A 22,092-nucleotide genomic window follows, 5' to 3' on the forward strand; every position below is an offset into this window, starting at 1 on the left:
CGATAGACTGTATACTACAACTTTATAATTAACATAACATTAAGCAATCAGGTTTGGCATAATTTATATTGACATTTCTCTGATTGATTGTTCATTTGTGGCTAACCAAGTGTATTGCTTTTTCAATAAATATGGTGATCCTTAAGAGTTTGGTATTTTGCTTATTTGAATACCTTTTTTAGTCTGTGTTTAATAAATAAATTGGTTATTATCCACATGGCTCCACAAGATATAAAGGAACCATCATTTACGCAAAATTAATTGCACAAACAATTTGTTTCGAAATCGCATTTCAAACGAGACAATTTCCATTAGCTATATGTTTCGTGATGACAATCAACAAAAGCCAAGGATAATCACTATTTAGGGTTGTTTTTTTGTACTTGAAACAACCCGTTTGCTTATTGTACGTCGCTTTATCAAGAGTAAAAACCAAAGGTTGAGTCATTTTCTTTCGATTCAGTGTAATTTAATATTTATGTTAGTAACTGAACATTTCTTTCATCAATGTAATTTAATATTTACGTTAGTAATTGAACATTTCTTTTATTAAAAAATTATATTAATAATGTTAAATAATATATTTTGTTGTGAGATTACGCGTCTAACACACAAAAGCACAATAAAACTTAAACTACTTAATTATAAAAAAAAAAAAAAAAAATGTGTGGTACATATAAAAATTGTAGTGTGTAGAATAGTATAGAAACCAGGAAATGAGAAAATTGGTTTAAAATAAATAACCTCCATCCTCTGCAACTCATGATACCCAAAATTCATCCTCTGCACGAAACCCTACCCATCCATTTTTTCTCCACCGACCTTCAACCTTCAATCTCTCTCTCAATTACTGCCGTTCAACCCCTACGCGTTTCATCAGGTTTGAACAATTACTTAAGAAGATTCGTATTGCTTCGTACAATATTTCTAATTGCTATGATTTACTCCATAAGTTATAAGAATTGAGAGGTTTTAGATGCTGATGTGTAGATCGTTATTCTCTAGACATTCATTATTGTTTTTCTAGGAAAAATCTGCTTATTGATGTGAAGAACACGAATAATACTAATCGTTACATTTTTCTGTCAATATCATATTTCTTTTTTTCAATTTTGTGATTGATAAATGGGGATAGTAAGGAAGAATTGAGGTTGAAGATCCTGTTCATGTTTCATGGGTCACAAGGACCGGACCGGACCGGTGAATCGTAAATTTGAAGTTTACATTTATAACTACTTCTGGTCCTTACATTGCCTCGTGCATGTTTTGCTCCTCTATTAGCCCTGTCAATGCTCCATTTTGTATAACCGTATTCTTTCAAACCAATCTAGTTGATTTAGCTTCCGAATGATCCTTGTAAACATCCAGTTTCACATTGATGCACAGGGGTTTCGCTCAGTAGTGTTATATATGTAGTTTTCGTATAGAAATTTTTGGGTATATACGTTGCTTGCTTCTGTTTATACTAACAACAAGCAACTGCTAACCAAAAAGGGTGAATTGCTAACTGCAAAAGTAAAATATTATTGTACTCCTCTAATTCTAAACTAGGATTATAGTCACATATTAAAGAGAGTCTTTACCTTGACTTGAAACCCAAGCTACATTAATCTTGCTTCAACTCGGCAGCAGCACCCTCAACGTGTTTGGATACATCCTATGAAATTCCATATTTATTTGAAACTTCCTTGAAACATTTGCATCACTTCATTCTTAACCGCTGACCAAACCATACAGTTTTTGACAACCAAAAGTATTCATGTAGTGCTGTAGGCATGTTCGTAAACTAAGAAAAATATTGAAGAACCCAAATTTTGAATTCATCAAATCTGAATAAAAGTTGATGTATGGGTATAAACATAAGATCAGTTTTCTTGAATTTGGCCAACCTATAATTGACAATCCAATATAGAAACTGACACTCAAGCGGTTGGTGATGTGAGACAGAAAAAAAGTAATACACTTATCATCACATTGGATTTCAACTCAAAAAATATTTTTTCAAATCCGTTTACGTGATATCAGAGGATTTTTTATAAGATACGAGTCTTATCAACTTATAGGTATCAGAGAGGTTTGGAGATTCGTTTCCTGTGTGTAGTTATTTACCAGCTTTGATCGTTAATCAATACAGCAGGAAATTATTTTTCTTCTCCGGATTTTGCAATTTGTAATTTCTTACATCAAAGATGCACTGGTACACCATTATCTTTTGGTGTAGGATGACTGAGTGCATGTTGTCTAGACATTTCTATAATGTGTGTATGGGGTTTAAGAATGTAATTTATATCTGTCGATCGACACAACAGAAAATAGTTAGAAGTGGATATGTTATTATCTCAGGGACCCCGCCGAGGCAATGTAACTTTTACCACCCACTTGTTGACACACCACAAACGATATAGGTGGACAATATCCTAGTGGATTATTTATAGAATTATAGATACAGATTACCATGTGTAGAATTATTGTGTTTGCATGGCATGATTTCTCTCTGAAGCATTATTGTCATTTCTGCTGGATTACAGTATTTTTTCCATCTTCCCATCAGTCCAATACCCTGAAGCCTGAACACATTTTAAGATTATTATATGTTCTTTGCACGATTTTCTATTTGTTTTCTTTGTCTAATGTCGTTAATTATAAATACTGAAAATGTGGCGGCTGAATGATCCTATACGTTTTATGCTATCAGTTGGCCCCATCTATGGATGCTACAGACACCAATAAGGAAGAATCAAGGATTGGAATTACGGTAACACACTTTTCCTTGTGTGAATAGAGTTTTTTGAAAGAGGGGGGGGGGGGGGGGGGCTGTCCTATTCAACATCTATGATATCTTTATATTATCAAATGCTTTCACATGTTCTAATGAATTTACATAGGAAACCTGTTATAATTTTATATATATGTATGTATGTGTGTGTTGTCAAAAGCGCACCAGCCATATAAATATCAAATGTTTTCACATGTTTAAAAGCATTGCATTGCACTTGAAACATACGAAACCTGTTATAAATTATATATATACACACACGTTTCATGGTATGTGCGAGAAGGCTTGCTGTTTATGCTGTTATTTTTTGCTAACAAAAATTTGGCGTTCGTGTACTTTCTGAGTTAATATCCCCATTTCGTTATAAGTGGACAATCTGTATTTACTATTTGCAAATACTTTTACAAAGCTACTAATTATAACCTTTTCTTTTTTTCAGGCAAACGACGACGCCATGAGGACCGGGCAGATAACTCCCCCTCTATTTCCATCAGTACCAGCTTTAAATGGAGCGGCATCTTATTTTGCTGAGACAACCTCATATCTGACTAGTTGTTTCCCCGTCAATTCTGGTCTGTCACACACACTCGTTTGGTTACTCTGCTTTCAGTTATATCCTGATTAGCCATTATTTTTTTGGGTCCAGCATTTTAGGCTCATTAATTTACGGTTTTTTTTTTCGTCTTTGAACAGACATTGCTCCTACAAGTTATGACGGAACTGAAGTTGTAGGCATAAAAGAACTTAAAGAACCTTTGTTGAGTAGTAATGCGCCCCCTAGTCATGATGTAATAACAAGGAACTCAGATCGTCCTCAAAATAATATTGCAATCGTTCCATCTGACCAGACCAGTCAAAGTGGGATTTCCATGTTTCAAGGGTAATTAATCAGTCTAGATTTATTTCGTTTATATGTTTTACTTGTCTTTTAGTGCATGAGCTTATTATAAAACTTACATGAAGTTATCTTTCAGCCTTATCGAGCGGGTTCGAAAGACAGTTCATGGGTCATCTGATGACATTGGGTGGCTTCAACGTGCTCCAGGGATGCCTCCTATTGAAGACGGGACAGAACGATTTAATAATATTCTCGACAATATTATGTACAATACAATACTACTTCATTCCCATCTAGGCACCTATAACGTTGGCTTATGCAATATTGATTTTGTTGCTTCTTCTTGTTTCAGGCACGGTATACATGTGTTGCCAAATTCAATGGTTTATCTCTTGGTTCCAGGTAATAATCTACACATTCCTAGAATCTTAACAATTCTACACATTCCTAGAATCTTATTTGGATTAACAATGATACCATATACTATACAGTTAAAGCGGTCCAAAATCGAATAGCGGTCAAGGTCCGCTATATGATATATAGGTTATAGCGGTGGTATAGCGGTAATTTTTCTACCATGCATAATTTATGTATTTTTATATATATATAAATAGGTAGAGGATCCTGTAAAAAGTGCTCAAAGTGTAAAAAGTGTGAGAAGTGTATTATAACACTATATATAATACTATATAACACCATATAAACACCGTATAACAATATGTAACACCATATAATACCATATAACACTATGTAACACTATATATCATTATATAACAAATATAACACTATAGGTTGTCTGATAGCATGTCTATGATAGATGTATAGTGTTATATTTGTTATATAATGATATATAGTGTTACATAGTGTTATATGGTATTATATGGTGTTACATATTGTTATACGGTGTTTATATGGTGTTATATAGTATTATATATAGTGTTATAATACACTTCTTACACTTCTCACACTTTAGGCCCTTTTTACACTATCCTTACCCTATATAAATATATCTTTGAAAAATATTAATAGTAATATAAAAATTCATAGTAATATCATTCCATTATCAAAAACCTGTTGCAAATCAAATACTAATAGTAACTTTGAAGTATTTAATTTAAAAATTAACACAATCAAACACCGTTACTGCTATAACCGCTATAGGCTATCGCTCGCTGTATTTAGCTCCGCTAATAGCGGAACCGCTATAGGCCACCGCTATTTGGACCGCTGCACACCCTGAGGTCCGCTAACCGCTATAGCACCGCTATTGACTGCTTAGACCATATATATAAAATTATAATCTATTCTGTCAATTTGTGCAGGTCTTTTTAGCAATCATGGGCCGCTCTATTTTACTAGTACAAAGGCAACTTTCTCAAAAATGGGATTGACGTGTCACATTGCAAAGATTCATAGCGAGGTATAGCTATTATTATGATACCAACTTTATTTGGCAATATGGTGGTACATATGATGATAACATGAAACAACAATTTAGGCATCAGTTGAAAAGAACGCACGGGAAATTAAAGAGTACATTGAAGAGGTTTATTGGGGTTCCAAGAAGCGTGTTTTGCTTCTGGGTCATAGTAAAGGGGGAGTAGACGCAGCTGCTGCTTTATCAATGTATTGGCCGGATCTGAGAGATAAAGTTGCCGGTCTGGCTTTAGCTCAGAGCCCGTATGGTGGTAGCCCGATTGCTTCCGATATTATGAGAGAAGGTCAGATAGGGGACTATTTTAACGTCCGGAAACTTATGGAAATCTTGATCTGTAAAGTGATAAAGGTACATACATTATATCTCCTTAAAATGTGTTATTATCAACATCTCTGGTATCATGTATGTATAAATGTTTTGAAGGGTGACTTGCAAGCACTGGAAGATTTGACGTATGAGAAACGCAAGGAATTCTTGAGGAAGCACCAGTTGCCAAAGGAGCTCCCAGTTGTGTCGTTTCATACAGAAGCAAACATATCTCCGGCTGTTCTGGCAACACTTTCTCGTGTTGCACATGCAGAGCTACCTGCATTTACAAACTCAGCCGCCACTGTGCTGCCTGTTGTAGTTCCTCTTGGAGCCACACTGGCGGCCTGTGCTCAGCTGTTACAAACTAGATATGGTGAGAAGAGTGACGGGCTGGTTACATGCCGCGATGCGGAGGTGCCTGGGTCGGTGGTGGTGCACCCGAAACGCAAGCTGGACCATGCTTGGATGGTTTACTCTTCAACAAACGATGACCCTTTGGAGCCAGATGCTTCGCAGGTGTGTGAGGCTCTGCTAACTCTGGTCGTGGAAGTTGGACTGAGGAACAAGCATTATCTGAGTGTCAAACAGGAATGATGTATCCACCCTGTTTGAATGATTATCACATGTAAATGGACGCAAACAATTTTTTCTAATCAATTTGTTTTTAAAGCCATGAAAGGGTGATTAGCCGTCTGATCATGCATGACCCTCAACACACTCACTCGATCCAGAAAACATATGTATCTGACTTTACACATTTTATTAACGTATGTGTTAAAGTTATTAGCCGTCTTGAGTGGGGTGCCATCCTAACAAGCCTATGCCATACTGGTGGTTGCATTGTCCGACACGAGCTTACCAGCATCGCAATTGTGTGTTGGTGTCTTGGCTAAGTACGTCCTTCGGCCGTCAACTCTGTGCAGCGAGTGGGTTCCATATTTTTGTGTATAAATTCATCGTTTTCATTATTTCATTCTCAACCGAAACTACCCGTGTTCATGAGCGGATGCAAGATAGCCACTTGGGTTGGTGTTTACACTAATGTAACCTTTGAATATGATTAAGTCAGGTTAATATAATAAACCATGGCCTTTTTTGTGTTATTAGTTCTTGTTGATATGCTAAATCAACTTTTATATAGATAAAGTGATTTCACAAACTATAACTAGAGACTAGAACACAAAGACAATATAGTATACCTCGTGACAATTCATTTAAGTTTTGGCAATGAAGGAAATAAATGACTGAATTTAACAACATAACTTAGGGGGCGTTTGGTTTGCAGGAATTCAATGGAATTTAAAGGAATTGGAATCTGAATTCCATATTTTAAGATGTTTGGGATGGAATTGGAATCTAAATTCCAATCTTCATGTGTTTGGTTGACAATGGAATTGGAATTGAACATGAAATCCTTCAACTTCCTTGAACTAAAGGAATTCAAAATCCTTCCTATCTATATGTGAAGGAATTAAAGTAAATTCATTGGAATCTTCGACCGTTTCGACCCGCACCATTTCAACTCGTATCGTTTCGATCCGAACCGTTTCGACCCGTACTAGTTTTGATCCGAATCGTTTCGACCCGTACCGTTACGACGCGAACCGTTTCGACCTGTACTGTTTCGGCGCGAACTGTTTCGACCCGTACCGTTTCGAATCGATCCGTTTCGACGCCCGTTTTGACCCGTACCGTTACGAATCGACCCATTTCGACCCATACCATTTCGACACGAACCGTTTTGGCCCGTACCTTTTCGACCCAAACCGGGGTTGTGGGTGCCGGGGTGATGGATTCCAGTTCATTTGACATCCAAACACAACAAAAATGAAATTGGGATTCCAATTCCAACAATTTCCAATTCCAATTGGAATGTTTAAATTCCAAATCCAATTCCTTCAAATTCTAATTCCTATACAAATTGCAATTCCAATTCAAAAACATTCTGCGAACCAAATGCCCCCAAATGTACAATCAAATTCAATGACACTTAAAGATCTTTCTTAAAAAAAAGAACCAAAATCACAACAAAACAACCGTTTTTTACTACTTAACACTTTCCATATTTTCTTTTTTTTACTTTACTTTTTCTAAAACAACTAGTTATGTTAAATTTTTATCAAAGTTGTTTTGACTTGAACTAAAAGTACCATGCTAGCTCTGTTTTGTATGTTTATCATTGCATTTCATGTTATTCCTATGTAATACTATTTCCTTCAACATCTTAGTGATGCTTAAAAAACTTAGTTTTAAGGTGTTTTTTTTTTTTTTTTTTGGAACTATGATTTTTTGGTTTATTATGTGTTGCGGGTGGATGCAAAGAGCAGTGTAACTGAATGTGATAAACAATTTGAACGACTTTTATGGAAGAAAGCGGGAAATTTGATCAGTGTAGCGGAATGTGATAAACAACTTGATCAACTTTCTATGGTACTTTAAAATATTCACGAGACGATTGATAAAGTAACAGTAAATGAGTATGGCATTCTAAATTGTCGCATCCGCAGCATCGTGCGGGTTCCTTACTAGTGTGTGTGTGTATATATATATATCACCTTTTATTAGATAATAATATTAAACAATAATTTATCTAAATCTATTTAGATTATTACATTAACGTGTATGATAGTACAAAATAATATTAAATAACAGGCTTTTCTTTATACACGTTATTAAGATAGCCAAAAAAGAAACGGAGCTAAAAAGTATCGACAATTTGACCCGAGTATATCGGCTTAATAATATGAAATGTATTACTTACGTAATAACAATAATTTCTAATAAAGTATCAAATATATAACATGTACAATTGGGTGGGGTTATTGTAAAAATGAGGTTTTTTTACGTAAAGTGTAAGAAGTGTTTTAAAAACTTAAATCTTTTAGTTAAAAGGCTTAAAATGTAATTTATGTTTTAATTTTTCGACTAATTTGCCTAGATTAGGTGTCATAGTGTTTTTTTTATAAATAAAGAAACTGCCATCAACCTTAATGCACATGAAAGTTCTCCCCCCTCTTTTTTAAGTCAATAACTTTTTATACGTAATTTAAAAAAAATTAAATCATAATAATGAACATTTTTTATCTTTAACATGAGTATCGTATTGCTATATTTATATAGAGAAAAAATTACATTTCAATCGAATGTTTTAGTCCATGGTGTTTTGTCTATCTTCATATAATGGTGTTTTAATTGTATTGTGATTCAAGTCGTGATGTTTTAAACATCTGGAAACATTGTATTGTGATTCAAGTTAGGGTGTTTTAACATCTGAAATCTGGAAACATTGTATTGTGATTCAAGTCATGGTGTTTTAGCATCTAGAATGATTGTGTTGCTATTCAAGTTATGGTGTTTTAACATCTTGAATGATTATATTGCAATTCAAGTCGTAGTGTTTTTGGTATCTGTATGGTGTTTTATTCCTGTAAAATAACAAAAAAAACTTCTAGATGTTAAAACACCATGATCAGTTTTTGTTATTGATACGTAAAAAAAATTATCTCCTAAAATAACTCCTTAAGCGGTTACAATCTATTTTATAATTAAATTGGTTATTAAAGTTAATTACCTTATTACCTTTAATCCATAAAATTAAATAGTGTCACGTGTCGTTTCTATAATATTTCTCAAACTTCTTACAAATTTCACCTTTCTTACACGAATCTGAACCTGTATAAATACTTATAATTTTATTAACAATATAATTTAGGACACTAAAATTACAAGTATAAAGTAAATTAATTATAATCAAGCAACACCAATATTTGTTATTCCTCATATAGCATAAGTATAAGCCGAAAAATTTTGACGAGCGCAACTCCATGGATAAGGGAATAAATTCAGTTATTCGATACCTTCCCTCACTTTTAAAACTCTGATTTAAGAATATGTTGTTCCAGAAGCAACTTTAAAGTTCAATAATAAAACAGGAGGTACATACACATAGATTCATCGTTCACAATCATGTTTCTATATTCTTTAGTAGGTCATGATAAATATATTTAAAGTTGTCTCTTTTGTACTTCAAAAGGTTATACAATTTAACTAATATTTAACTAATATATATAGGGTGAGTTTCGGCTACAAAGTCCCTTTTTTTCTATAAAGTGTACAAAGTTATAAAACACACTCAAAAGTCACAAATAACATAGTGAAGATCACTAAAACACAATATACAAACCCCTAACAGTCCTTAAAAACTTCAAACACATCATCGTACAACTATGAATATAAAACACAACATGATAAGCATTATAAAACACACCAATGTTAGTCATTTGATAATCAAAGATTTATCATCAAAAACACAAAACACAACCCACAAATATAGTTTTTTAGTAATCTTCACTACGTTATTTGTGAGTTTTTAGTGTGTTTTGTGGTTGACATTATGATGTTTTACGACTTTTTAAACTTTGTAGCCAACTCTCACTCTCTCTCTCTCTCTCTCTCTATATATATATATATATATATGGGAGAGTTCATTGGGGAACACTAAAAAAGTGAGGAACAGGGGAACATTTTTAAAAATTCAACTTAACATGTTAAAAATCAACTTTTTCTAAATTTTTTTCGACGTTTTTCCTTATAAATATATGTAGAAAAATTTTTAATAAAAATAAAAAAACTAAAAGTATTAAAAAATGTTTAAAAAAATATATCTTATAAAATTAACTTAACATGTTAAAAATCAATTTTTTTAATTTTTTCAGCGCTTTTTCTTATAAAATTGGGTAGAAACTATTACCATAAAAAAACCATTTTTGTAAAAAAAAATTAAGCCTTTTTTAACTGTTTTTTTATATTTTTAGTTTTTGATTTTTTTATTAAAAATGCTTCTACGGGTATTTATAAACAAAACCGTCAAAAAAAAAATTAAAAAATAATGATTTTTAACATGTTATATTAAATTGTTAAGAGTGTTTCCCGGTTCCCCACTTTTTTAGTGTTTCCCAATGAACCTCACAATATATATATATATATATATATAGGGGTAGGGGCTGCTAGAATGAGAACCACCCCGAGTTGTAAGAACCGCGAGAACTACACCCCACGGAGCGCCGTTCGCCGCGATTTTTTTTACAAGTAGATGTGTGCATTATAAACACGGCCGTAAAAAATCACGGCGAACGGCGCTCCGTGGGGTGTACTTTTTTACACCTCAAATTTGGTTTTTTTAATTTTTTTTCTTTTTTCTTTTTTTTTTTTCACCAAACTTGAGGTGTAAAAAAGTACACCCCACGGAGCGCCGTTCGCCGTGATTTTTTACGGCCGTGTTTATAATGCACACATCTACTTGTAAAAAAAATCGCGGCGAACGGCGCTCCGTGGGGTGTAGTTCTCGCGGTTCTTACAACTCGAGGTGGTTCTCATTCTAGCGGCTCCCTATATATATATATATATATATGGAAAGGTTCAAATGAAAACTACTAGTTAATGCGAAAACTCGAAAACCAACTGAAAAAACCTGAAAAACATACCAAATTTTTTTTTTTACCAATTTTCGCTATTTTATGTATATAAAAAGACTTTTTTTTTTCAATTTTTTTTTGTAGTGCACATGTGTAATAGTACACACGTACACTACATTTTTTTTGAAAAAAAGTTTTTTTTTATATACAAAAACTAGCGATTTTTGATAAAAAAAATTGTAAAAAAAAGTTGGTGTGTTTTTTAGGCTTTTTTAGTTAGTTTTCGAGTTTTCGCGTTAAAATAGGTTTTCATTTGAACCATCCTCTATATATACATATATATATAGAAACGGGATCAGGAGAAAACGACAAAAAGTGTGAGAACGGTGAGAACGCATCCTGGCCGAACACGTGGCGTGGGGCTTGATCAGGGACCGAGGGGTTTTTTTTGTGTTTTTAGTATTCTTCTCCTTTCAGGTTTTCGCGTTTGAGAAGCTTCTTTATTTTTTGCGTGCAAGATAATTTTGGCGTTTTGTAGATTTATTAATTATTTGGCGTTTATTGTTTTTTTCTCAGATTTCTTCTCTTTGAGGTAATTCTTTTTGTGTGACATATTTAATATTTTTGGCGTTATGGCTTTTTCCATGTTTTTTTGGCGTTTTGTATCTTTTTGTTAATAATTCATTACCATAGATTAATTTTTCAAAAAATTACAATAAGTAGAAAATCAAAATAATCTAATAGTCTTCCGTAGGTGGGATTACATCAGAGATGTACCCATCGCTTTGTTCTTCACTTTCTTCAGATTCTTCATCATCAAATTTCATTTTTGCGTATAACGCCATTAGGTCGTCTCTTCGTTGCTGTAGCATATTCAAGAATATTACTGCATCATTGGATTTTGGATCGTTTGAAGGTGTTAAATCACAGAGTTGTTCAATGATAGACAACAACCCTGTCTTCAAAATTTCTTCCATTGGTCTTGAATATTGCATCCCGTTTTCATAAGTTACTCCAAGTGTTCCTTCTTCCTCATGCTGTAGGATCGTGTGCTGACCCGAACGAGTCGTTCAGAGGCTTTCTCCTTGGTTTCAGGTGCGGAATAACAAGAAACTAAGGTAGAAACAGCAAGCAAATCACTTTTAACTACTTGTTTATTGAATTCAAACGTTTACAGCTCAAATCTCGCACCGGCAGAACCTCGGCACGATTTCTACACTTCGTTACAACTGAGATCGCCTTTTGGACTATATATAGAGTGCTGGGACCGCTTATTGGGCATGGTCCAATGAGCGGTCCATGTTGTTGACACTAAAGCGGTCCAACACACAAGCCATATTAGCGGTCCAAGCTGGTATGCCGTTCGAGCGGTCCAAACATGTCCGCTCGAGCGGTCCAAACTCTTAATGGTCCAATGAGCGATCCATGAACCTAAATTTGACTCTAAGAGCGACCCAACTATCTAAAACCTATACAATCTCACTATTTCTCGTATATCGAGCCCAGATCTAACGTACTAAGACAATGACTCGATACAAGACGTAATCAGCAGATGTAGTGCACCAACAGACTCCCCCTCAGATGTTGATGGAGTCGACTATCGAGTCACAACAATGCTATCTTCAGTTCTTCAATCTTGATCAGTCTTCGGGCTTCTCTCTCTCTATCATTCTATCAATCTTCAGGAACTCAGCCTGGAATAATATCTTCTTCAGGAATTCCTTCCTGGAATCATATGCCTGGATCATTCTCTGGATCTAACTTTCATCAGACTCCCCCTAACATAATGCTGAGATCTCTGTCTGGAAATCGTTATCACCATTGAAATCAACTCCTGGCTTTCTCTGTTTAAGCTCTCCTCTGGTTCTGATGTGTCTCCTGGCTATTCGTAGCAACAGGATCAGAAACCTGCAAAACTCAAATACACTATCACAAACTAACACAATTGTAATTCAACTTATTGAATTAACTAATCGAATAAGAAAAATTATGAAGATCAAACTGTAGGTTACCATTCAACTTAGTCATCAAGTTAATGAACCAATTTTGCATTTCAAATCTTCACAATTTAACACTCTCTCCCAAACCACAAGCTCAACATGTTTTACACTTGAAATGTCGAAAATCAGTTCTTCACACTCTGTTGTCGAAAATCTTTTTGTAGTTTTCAAATATCAAACAAAAATACAATATTTTTGGATTTTTGAATTTAATGAAATACAAAAATGAACACTATTTTTGAGAGATTGTGCAAGAGGATCATATCGGTTTTTGAGACATATCACCAACACCGTTGATCTTGATTAATCAGCAAATGTTAAAAACAAATTTACTTCTGATTGTCAGTATTGTTGTCCACTTAAACCTCTACACAAATTTTCAATTGATTCAAGATACGTATTTAATGTATTAGCACTTAAACTTATTTGAGTGTCCCACCTCTTGAATATACTCCCGTATCCAGATCCCAATATTCTGATTTACAGGTAAGTATAACTACAAATGATATCTGTATATAAATTAGGGGAAAAATGCGAGAACTGAGGGATCTCAGGTCAGAACTTCCGTTCAGCAGAGAGATATCAGCTTCGACTTAGCAGTGGGTCCCCTTTAGAGGATCTTTTCAGCTACAACAACTGATCATCAATTTTATTGTCTAATCAGCTGAGGGCTTTATGCTATGTTTCAAGCATATGAAGAAAGTATTAGCCAGGGACTAGGTCAGAACTACCGTTCAGCAGAAGTCCCGGAATAATACCCCAGACATCAATTGAGTACAAGAACCTAGTATTCCAGAATAAGAAACCTTTCAAACGAGATTTCAGGGGTTACCTATATATCCAAGTAGTGTTCCCCACAAAATAAGTAAGTTTTGATTTTATGTTTATATCTCGAATACAATTTACTAACTGTGTGAAGCCTACTGACACATCATTAGTAAGACTTGTTTAAAACAATTTTGAATTTACAAATCTCTAGCATGCTGTGATAGTCCACCGATGTACTATCATCTCCTCTTTTTGCAACAAAACTCATTTTCATTTTTCAATTTTTTTAAATTTTTCAAAATTTTAATACTCCCCCTAAAATCAAAATATGTTTCAATTTTGATTTTCCGAGGAAAAAATTGAAAACAAACTATACAAAAATTTGACAACATTATGTGAATTACCTCAATTCACCATTCTTATGCAAAACAATCAGAACTCCCCCTCACAACAAACTATTTTCCCATAATGATTTCAAAACACTCAAGTTTGTTTCAATCAAAATGGTTTTTCCGGAAAAATTAGTTTGTTTACCAACCATTTGTAGGTTCGGGGTTATCTCTTCATTTTGTTTTCTTCAAACCTTTTAAAGATTTAACATTTTCAGTTTGATCATAAACTATCAGTAGAAAATCAAGTACAAATTAATGTCCCTGATTTACCACTTTATGAGGCGAAAAATCACCAAAGTGAAATTTCTCAAGAAATGTGCCGATTCATGATCCACGATACCATCTTGGGATCTCCGGCAAGTCAGGTTTTTCATTTAAACAGATTCACCCAAGCCTGACGGTCCTTGGGTGATTTCGAATTCTTGTTCAACAATGGTGGAAAATTTGCATCATCCATTGCTAAACCTGAATTCTCCTTTTTTACCTCAACCAAAGGCTTCCCTGGCTTTAACGAACCAGAATCATTGCCTGAAGGTGGCTTGTCCGACTTTGATCTGTCAGATTCATCGCCGACCTTTTCCTTCTTCTTCCCTCTCTGTTCTGTCCTCAGATTTGTATCTGATGAATTCGTCTTGCTTGTTTTTGCAACTGAAGGAGTCGATTCATCAGAACTATTAATCTGTTTGTCCCGTGAACCCGAGGACAAAATCTTCTCGAGATATTCTCTCGCTTTCTTCCTCTTCTTCCTCAGTCGGTCTTTCTGCCCCTGTGAAAGTTTAACTTTCGTCTCTAGAACTTTCGGTTGTTGAACTTTTGGTTCTCGAACTTTTAGTTCTTCGGGCTTGACCTTGACTGGAATTCCTGCCACTTTCTGAGACCTAACCCTTGATCTTCCCATTGATCTTCTCGGGCAATCTCGGGCAATATGACCTTTGATGTTGCAGTTATAGCACCTCCTGGTCTCATATCTCCAATATCGGCAGTTAACAGCAATGTGTCCGTGATATCCACAACTATAACACATTCTGTTATCGTACCTATCACCATTTTTAGTCCAAATGCTCAGATCAAAGCATTGTTTGGCTTGGTGATATTCCTTCCTCACCTTTGCTGTATTTGACTTTGAAGCACTATGATCTGTCCTGCACCCAGCAATTTTTGAATTTTTAAGTTTTAAATCTTTTGATTTTTGATTGTGATTGGATGATTGAACTGATGAGATTTTTTCTCCATTTTTAATCTTTTGTTTCTGTTTTACAATCTTCTTCACAGGTTTCTGCTTAGAGCATTCTCCCTTTTCAGTCGAGTGTAAAACAGTTTTCTGAAATTTTTCTTTTAACTTCAAAAATTTCTCCTTTTTCTTAATTTCAGCATCAGATTTTGTCTCAGATTCATCTGCTGAATAAAATTCCTCATTTTCATCATCAGTTTTCTCATCACAATCTTCAATCTTTTCACTTATCGGCATAGAATTGAGTGGTTTTGGACAGGGAAAACTCAAACTGTCAGATTTAGTCACAAAACCTTTCAATTTCTTCTCAAGTTCATCAATTTTGTTCCTCGAATTCTCAGCTTCACTTTCAAGCTGAGATATTCTCCCAAAATGAGACTTGATAGTTTTCTCATTCTCAATCTTCAAATTTTCAAGAACAGATTTTTCATTCATCAAAACTTTTATCTGTTCCTGAAATTTTGATTCATTCGCTTTTAGGTTTTTGTTTTCCAATTTTATCCAGAAATCTTCATTTTCAGATGATTTCTGTTTGTTTTCAAAAACCTTTTCATTTTCTTTCAAACCTTTGTTCTCTAATGTCAAACTGTTCACACTATCCAACAGTTTAACATTTTCAGCTTTCAGCTTCTCACAAATACTCTGAACTATAAGAATCTGTTTTTCAGCAGTATGCTTCTCGTGTTTCAACTTTTTGACTTCAGATGTCAAACTTTCTGCATCGTTCACAAGTTTGTCGTTGACTGTCTTGAAGTTATGACACTTTGAACATACTGAAGCAGACCTTGACGATTCATTCTTCCCAGATTCTTTGACTTTTACTGCTTTTTCTTTCTTTTTCTTATCTTTGATCTCCATCTGTTCTTCAATCCTTTTAATGAGTGGAGTAATTGTCAGTTGAGAAAATTCTCTAGAACTTTTCAAGTTCAAGACATAATCTTCCCATTCTTCTTTCGGTAACGCACTGATAAATTTTTCAATCCACTCTTTTGGTTCTTTTGTAATATTTAAATCAGACATTGAACGAACAAGATGTTTGTATCTCTCAATGACACTTCTTGTACTCTCTCCTGGAAAACCTGAAAATGAATCAAAATCATTCTTTAATATTATTATTCTATCAAGTGTTTCTTGAGTCCTGTTAACGAGATTGAAATCCATGATTCAATAACACGTTTTTCAAACACTGTGACGAATAAGCGAACCAAGTTTGTCCAGATGAGCGATCCAAATAAGCGATCCACCAAATGTCTGAATAAGCGATTCAGTATCGGTCCAGATAAGCGGTTTGAGAAGTTGTCCGGATAAGCGGGCCTGATCCAGTCAGATAAGCGGTTCAGACGTCCGAATAAGCGAGCCTGAACCGGTCGAATGAGCGGTTCAACCGTCCGGATGAGCGATCCAAATACGTACGAATAAGCGGTCCGACCAGAAGAGCGATCCTTGATTTGATCCGGATAAGCGATTTCAGAGTAGTCCGATCGAGCGGTCCATAATCAAATCCACATTTCACCCAGTTAAACTTTTAATTTTGATCTGAAACTTTCCAGGATTTGTCACGGTACTAATTTGCACAATCTCTGAGCTTTTGAACGAATTTCGACCGTGAAATCTTCTCGAATCAGAAAAAGAAGGTGTAGAAGTAAGAAAAAGTGACGAAAACAAGCTGATTTCTGCAGAGAACCTCCTCCTGAGCTCTGATACCAATTGTAGGATCGTGTGCTGACCCGAACGAGTCGTTCAGAGGCTTTCTCCTTGGTTTCAGGTGCGGAATAACAAGAAACTAAGGTAGAAACAGCAAGCAAATCACTTTTAACTACTTGTTTATTGAATTCAAACTTTTACAGCTCAAATCTCGCACCGGCAGAACCTCGGCACGATTTCTACACTTCGTTACAACTGAGATCGCCTTTTGGACTATATATAGAGTGCTGGGACCGCTTATTGGGCATGGTCCAATGAGCGGTCCATGTTGTTGACACTAAAGCGGTCCAACACACAAGCCATATTAGCGGTCCAAGCTGGTATGCCGTTCGAGCGGTCTAAACATGTCCGCTCGAGCGGTCCAAACTCTTAATGGTCCAATGAGCGATCCATGAACCTAAATTTGACTCTAAGAGCGACCCAACTATCTAAAACCTATACAATCTCACTATTTCTCGTATATCGAGCCCAGATCTAACGTACTAAGACAATGACTCGATACAAGACGTAATCAGTAGATGTAGTGCACCAACACGTGCAATACCCAACTCCTAAGTTTTGGTATTTGTGTATCTTCAATATCATCATCATCATCATCATCATCATCTTCAATATCTTCTGCTGGAAACTTTCTCTCCAGTCTTCTTATTACAGTTCTTGTTCTTTCACAATCGTTGTCTCTTGGAACCCCAAGGGCCAGGATATCCTTTTGAATATTTTCATTCATTCCCATCATGGCTTTTATTGTACTTACCTTAACCATTCTCCTGTCAGCGAACTTTATGATGAATCTTTTTTCTTTCCTTACAAACCTCCATGCAATAACCTTAGCCATTTTTTAAATTTTTTTGGTGTTTTGGAGAATATGTGGCGTTTTAGTTTTTTGGGCGTGTTTGAACTTGGGTTCTGATGGTTCTTTTATATTGACTTTTTTTCCCGAGTATGTCAGGTAATTATGGCGTTTTGAAAAAGATAAATAAATTTAATATAATAAATGTTAGTAATTATGTTTTCCATCGTTTCATTTTACTGTTTTTTGCAGTTTACCGTGTTTTGTTTTAAGACTCAATTGTTTTAATGGTGTAACACGTCAAATCTTTTGACGGCTGTAATTATGGCGTTTTGTTTTCCAATGGCGATTAGATAACTATTGGACTTCTTTTGTTTTATATTCTTTTGCACATTTTTTCACTCTTTTTTTTATAATATTAGTTGTTCAAATTCTTTTATTGTAGTTTGGTAGTTTATTTTGGGGCTTTTGTATGGCATTATGGCGTTTTACACGTATTTGCTAATTTTGGCATTTTATTATATTTTTCGTTATAGCATTAATATTATTTTGTTGTTTATTAACTGGCATTACAAAACAAACAATAGACAAGAAAATTAAAAAAAAGGTAAAAAAAAAAAACAAAGCAGAAGTAATTTATTATTTTAAATCTTCAGTGCGATCAGTCTCTTTTTTCTTTTGAAACTACAAGAAATGTGACAAATAATTGGCGTTTTGGGTTTGGCGTTGTTTATTTTCTTTGTTCATGTGTTGAATTGTCTTTGTTGATGTTTGAGTCATAGAGCGACCCCCTGTGGGTGGATGCTATCTGCCACTGGTATAGATCTCTTCTTATCATCCACACCTTCTTCAGGAACAAAGATGACAGTATGACATATGAGTGTCATCAGTCTCTCTTTTTTCAATTTTGTCCATCTCATGCAGCAAAATCTTTTCTTCACTCGCGTAAAAAAACATTAAATGAAGCTTTATGCAGAACTTTACTGAGGATCAAAGAAAAAGATGTTTTTGCTGTCGTTGTATTTTTTGGCGTTTTACATTGAGTTGTAAATATTTTTAGCAACCACTGTGTGTTTTTTTTTGTGTTTTTTGGTGTGATAAACGGAAGGTGGTGAGGCGTTTCTATTTATAGAATTTTTTTGGCGCGTAGGTTAGGCGGGATGTTATTTTTATAACACAAAATGTAAATAACATTTATTCGGATGTAAAGTTTGGCGTTATATATGATGGCGTTTCTTATGTTATGGCGTTTTTGTAACCAGAGAGCTTAAATAAAAACACAGAAAAAAAGCACCCAGTGATAAATTTGGCGTTTTATTTTCAATGGCGTTTTATGTGAGGAATAGTTTTTTTTTTTTTTTTACCTTTTTACCCTTATTGACGCGAGTCCACGTAACAAAATTGGTGTTATTTACTAAAATGCCACCGCGCCAATCTAATCCATAGATTGTTTTGATCGGACAATGCATACGCGTTCTCTCCGTTCTCACACTTTTGAGCGTTTTCTCTAAATCCTGACCCTATATATATAGGGATGGGTTAAAATGAAAATCACCCCCAGTTGCGAAAACAGTAGGAACCACTTTTCCACCATTGATCTTTTGAGATTGATGTTTGAGATTAAAGGGATTTAAAACACATGTTAAAATCTTTTTATCTTATTATGTTATTAATATTTTATTTTCTATAGGGTACTTTGATTAAATTGCTATTTTTGTCTTACTGATTTAATTGTCTTCTTTTACTTTTTGTTTTAATTATTTTTTTATTAAAGTTTACAGGTGAGATTTTTTTACAAAAAAACAAATTTTTGATAGATTTTTTACAATGCAGAATTTTTACCCCCTTGGTTTTAAACTTTTTTTACGCGCCGGTTGCAAACTTTTTTTACGCCACGGTTTTAAAAAATTTTACGCCCCGGTTTTAAATTTTTTGCACCCCGGTTTTAAACTTTTTTATGCCACGGTTTTAAAAATTTTTTCCGGCCCGGTTTTAAAATTTTTTTACGCCCCGGTTTTAAACAAACAAACATCATCATCGACTGAAAAATATAAAAACCAACAACAAAACCCCAATTCTCATAGACATCAGAATTAAACAAACATCAGTATCAAGCTCCAACCCGACCCGATTTTGGGTTTACGAAATTTCAGAATCTTAACAAATAAACTCAACCAAAATCAGGTCTCAGATAAGTTAGTACTTATCAGCATCAACTGAAAATATTAAAACCAACAACAAAAATCAGAAACCATCTATGGATCTTGAAAAAAGAGGGTTTGGCTCAAAGTTTCCAAAAATCATGGCTGCAAGTAGGTTGCAGGTCAAAACCAACCCTCCACCATCCTTGCCTTGCCATCCTCATCAATATTCGGAAAAAAAAATTTTCAACTATGAATATAAAACACAACATGATAAGCATTATAAAACACAATATACAAACCCCTAACAGTCCTTAAAAACTTCAAACACATCATCGTACAACGATGAATATAAAAAACAACATGATAAGCATTATTAAACACACTAATGTTAGTCATTCGATAATCAAAGATTTATCATCAAAAACACAAAACACAACGCACAAATATAGTGTTTTAGTAATCTTCACTACGTTATTTGTGAGTTTTTAGTGTGTTTTGTGGTTGACATTATGATGTTTTACGACTTTTTAAACTTTGTAGCCAACTCTCACTCTATCTCTCTCTCTCTATATATATATATATATATGTATATATATGTATATATATATATGTATATATATGTATATATATATATGTATATATACATATATATATGTATACATATATATATGTATACATATATATATATGTATATATATATATGTGTGTATATATATACATAGGGAAGGTTCAAATGAAAACCACTAGTTATTGTGAAAACTCGAAAACTAATTAAAAAAAGCCAAAAAAACATACAAAAAAATTTTTTTTTTTAATTTTTTTTGCAATCAAAATTTCGCAGGTTTTTTAATATAAAAAAATTTTTTCAAAAAAAAAAAAAATTTTTTTTGTGTAGTGCACATGTGTAATACTGCACATATGTATGTGTACTACACATGTGTATTATTACACATGTGCACTACACAATTTTTTTTTTTTTTTTTTGAAAAAAAGTTTTTTTTATATATAAAAATTAGCGATTTTTATAAAAAAATTGAAAAAAAAAAATTTTTTTGTGTGTTTTTTAGGCCTTTTTTAGTTAGTTTTCGAGTTTTCACAATAAAAGTGGTTTTCATTTGAACCATCCCCTATATACATATATATATATATATATATATATATATATATATATATATATATATATATATATATATATGGGAGAGTTCATTGGGGAACACTAAAAAAGTGAGGAACTGGGGAACACTTTTAAAAATTCAACTTAACATGTTAAAAATCAACTTTTTCTAAATTTTTTTCGGCGTTTTTCCTTATAAATATATGTAGAAACATTTTTAATAAAAATAAAAAAAATAAAAGTATTAAAAAATGTTTAAAAAAATATATCTTATAAAATTAACTTAACATGTTAAAAATCAATTTTTTAATTTTTTCAGCGTTTTTTCTTATAAAACTAGTAGAATCCCCCGCGCTTCGCGGTGGACATTTGATCGGTTTAACGTTTCGGTTCGTAACGTAATGACAATTAAAACAGAAAACCTGAAAAACAAAGTCGTGATATACCTAGTTATTAATAAGTATTAAATTTGTAAAACTTGGTTTTGATAACAACTGCATCTATAGAACATCGATGCAAAACTCACAAATCACCCTCAACGATTAAAACAATGAAATTTAATGTGTAGTAGAAATAACATAATGCAAGCTAAATGCAAATGTATGCAGGCTAGTGTTTAATCCTCGCGTTTTGGAGCTTAGGTCGTAAAACCGTGCTAAGTGGTAAGCAAACAATGATCAAAACCAGGAAAATCGTAAATCAAAACGCAAATTTATACAGTCACACGATGTTGAACCTAGACAAAAACAAACGTGAACTTATACCTTAAGCTACCGTAAAATGCAAAGAACCTCAAATTTATAGCGAGATATCTTTTTAAGTTAAAAAGATGAAGAAAAAAAAAAGACAACTTGGCCAAATAAAACATAGAAGCATGAAGAACTAAAAACCGAATTCATTCATTTAGAATAAATAATCTCTTAGGCGTAAATCTTGTAGAGTTGGTAGACAAAACCAACAAAAAAGAATCACTACAAGACAAAAAAAAAAAAAACTACACTCCTAAGTCCTATGTCGTAACTCGTAAGCCCAACTATTCCGATCACCTAAGGTACAAAAAGAGATGGAAATTAAATACATGGTATTTTGGTAATTAAGTCTAAAATGATGGCTTCTTCTTATACTGTAGCTAATATGCTACCTGAACCACATCAACATCAGAAGTCGAATTTGT

General features: G+C 33.8%; 1 protein-coding gene across 1 annotated transcript; it reads left to right on the plus strand.

Annotated features, from left to right (window-relative positions):
* Positions 1-700: 700 nt before the first annotated feature.
* LOC110895840 lies at positions 701-6,144 on the plus strand. The gene is made up of 9 exons (XM_022143204.2): positions 701-880; positions 2,696-2,755; positions 3,216-3,348; positions 3,470-3,656; positions 3,751-3,879; positions 3,967-4,016; positions 4,937-5,034; positions 5,113-5,400; positions 5,476-6,144. The coding sequence occupies exons 2-9, from the start codon at positions 2,708-2,710 to the stop codon at positions 5,953-5,955; spliced, it is 1,413 nt and encodes a 470-aa protein (XP_021998896.1). The 5' UTR covers positions 701-880; positions 2,696-2,707; the 3' UTR covers positions 5,956-6,144.
* The last annotated feature ends 15,948 nt before the right edge of the window (positions 6,145-22,092 follow it).

Source organism: Helianthus annuus, chromosome 12 (assembly GCF_002127325.2).
Source record: "Helianthus annuus cultivar XRQ/B chromosome 12, HanXRQr2.0-SUNRISE, whole genome shotgun sequence".
Lineage (NCBI taxonomy): Eukaryota > Viridiplantae > Streptophyta > Magnoliopsida > Asterales > Asteraceae > Helianthus > Helianthus annuus.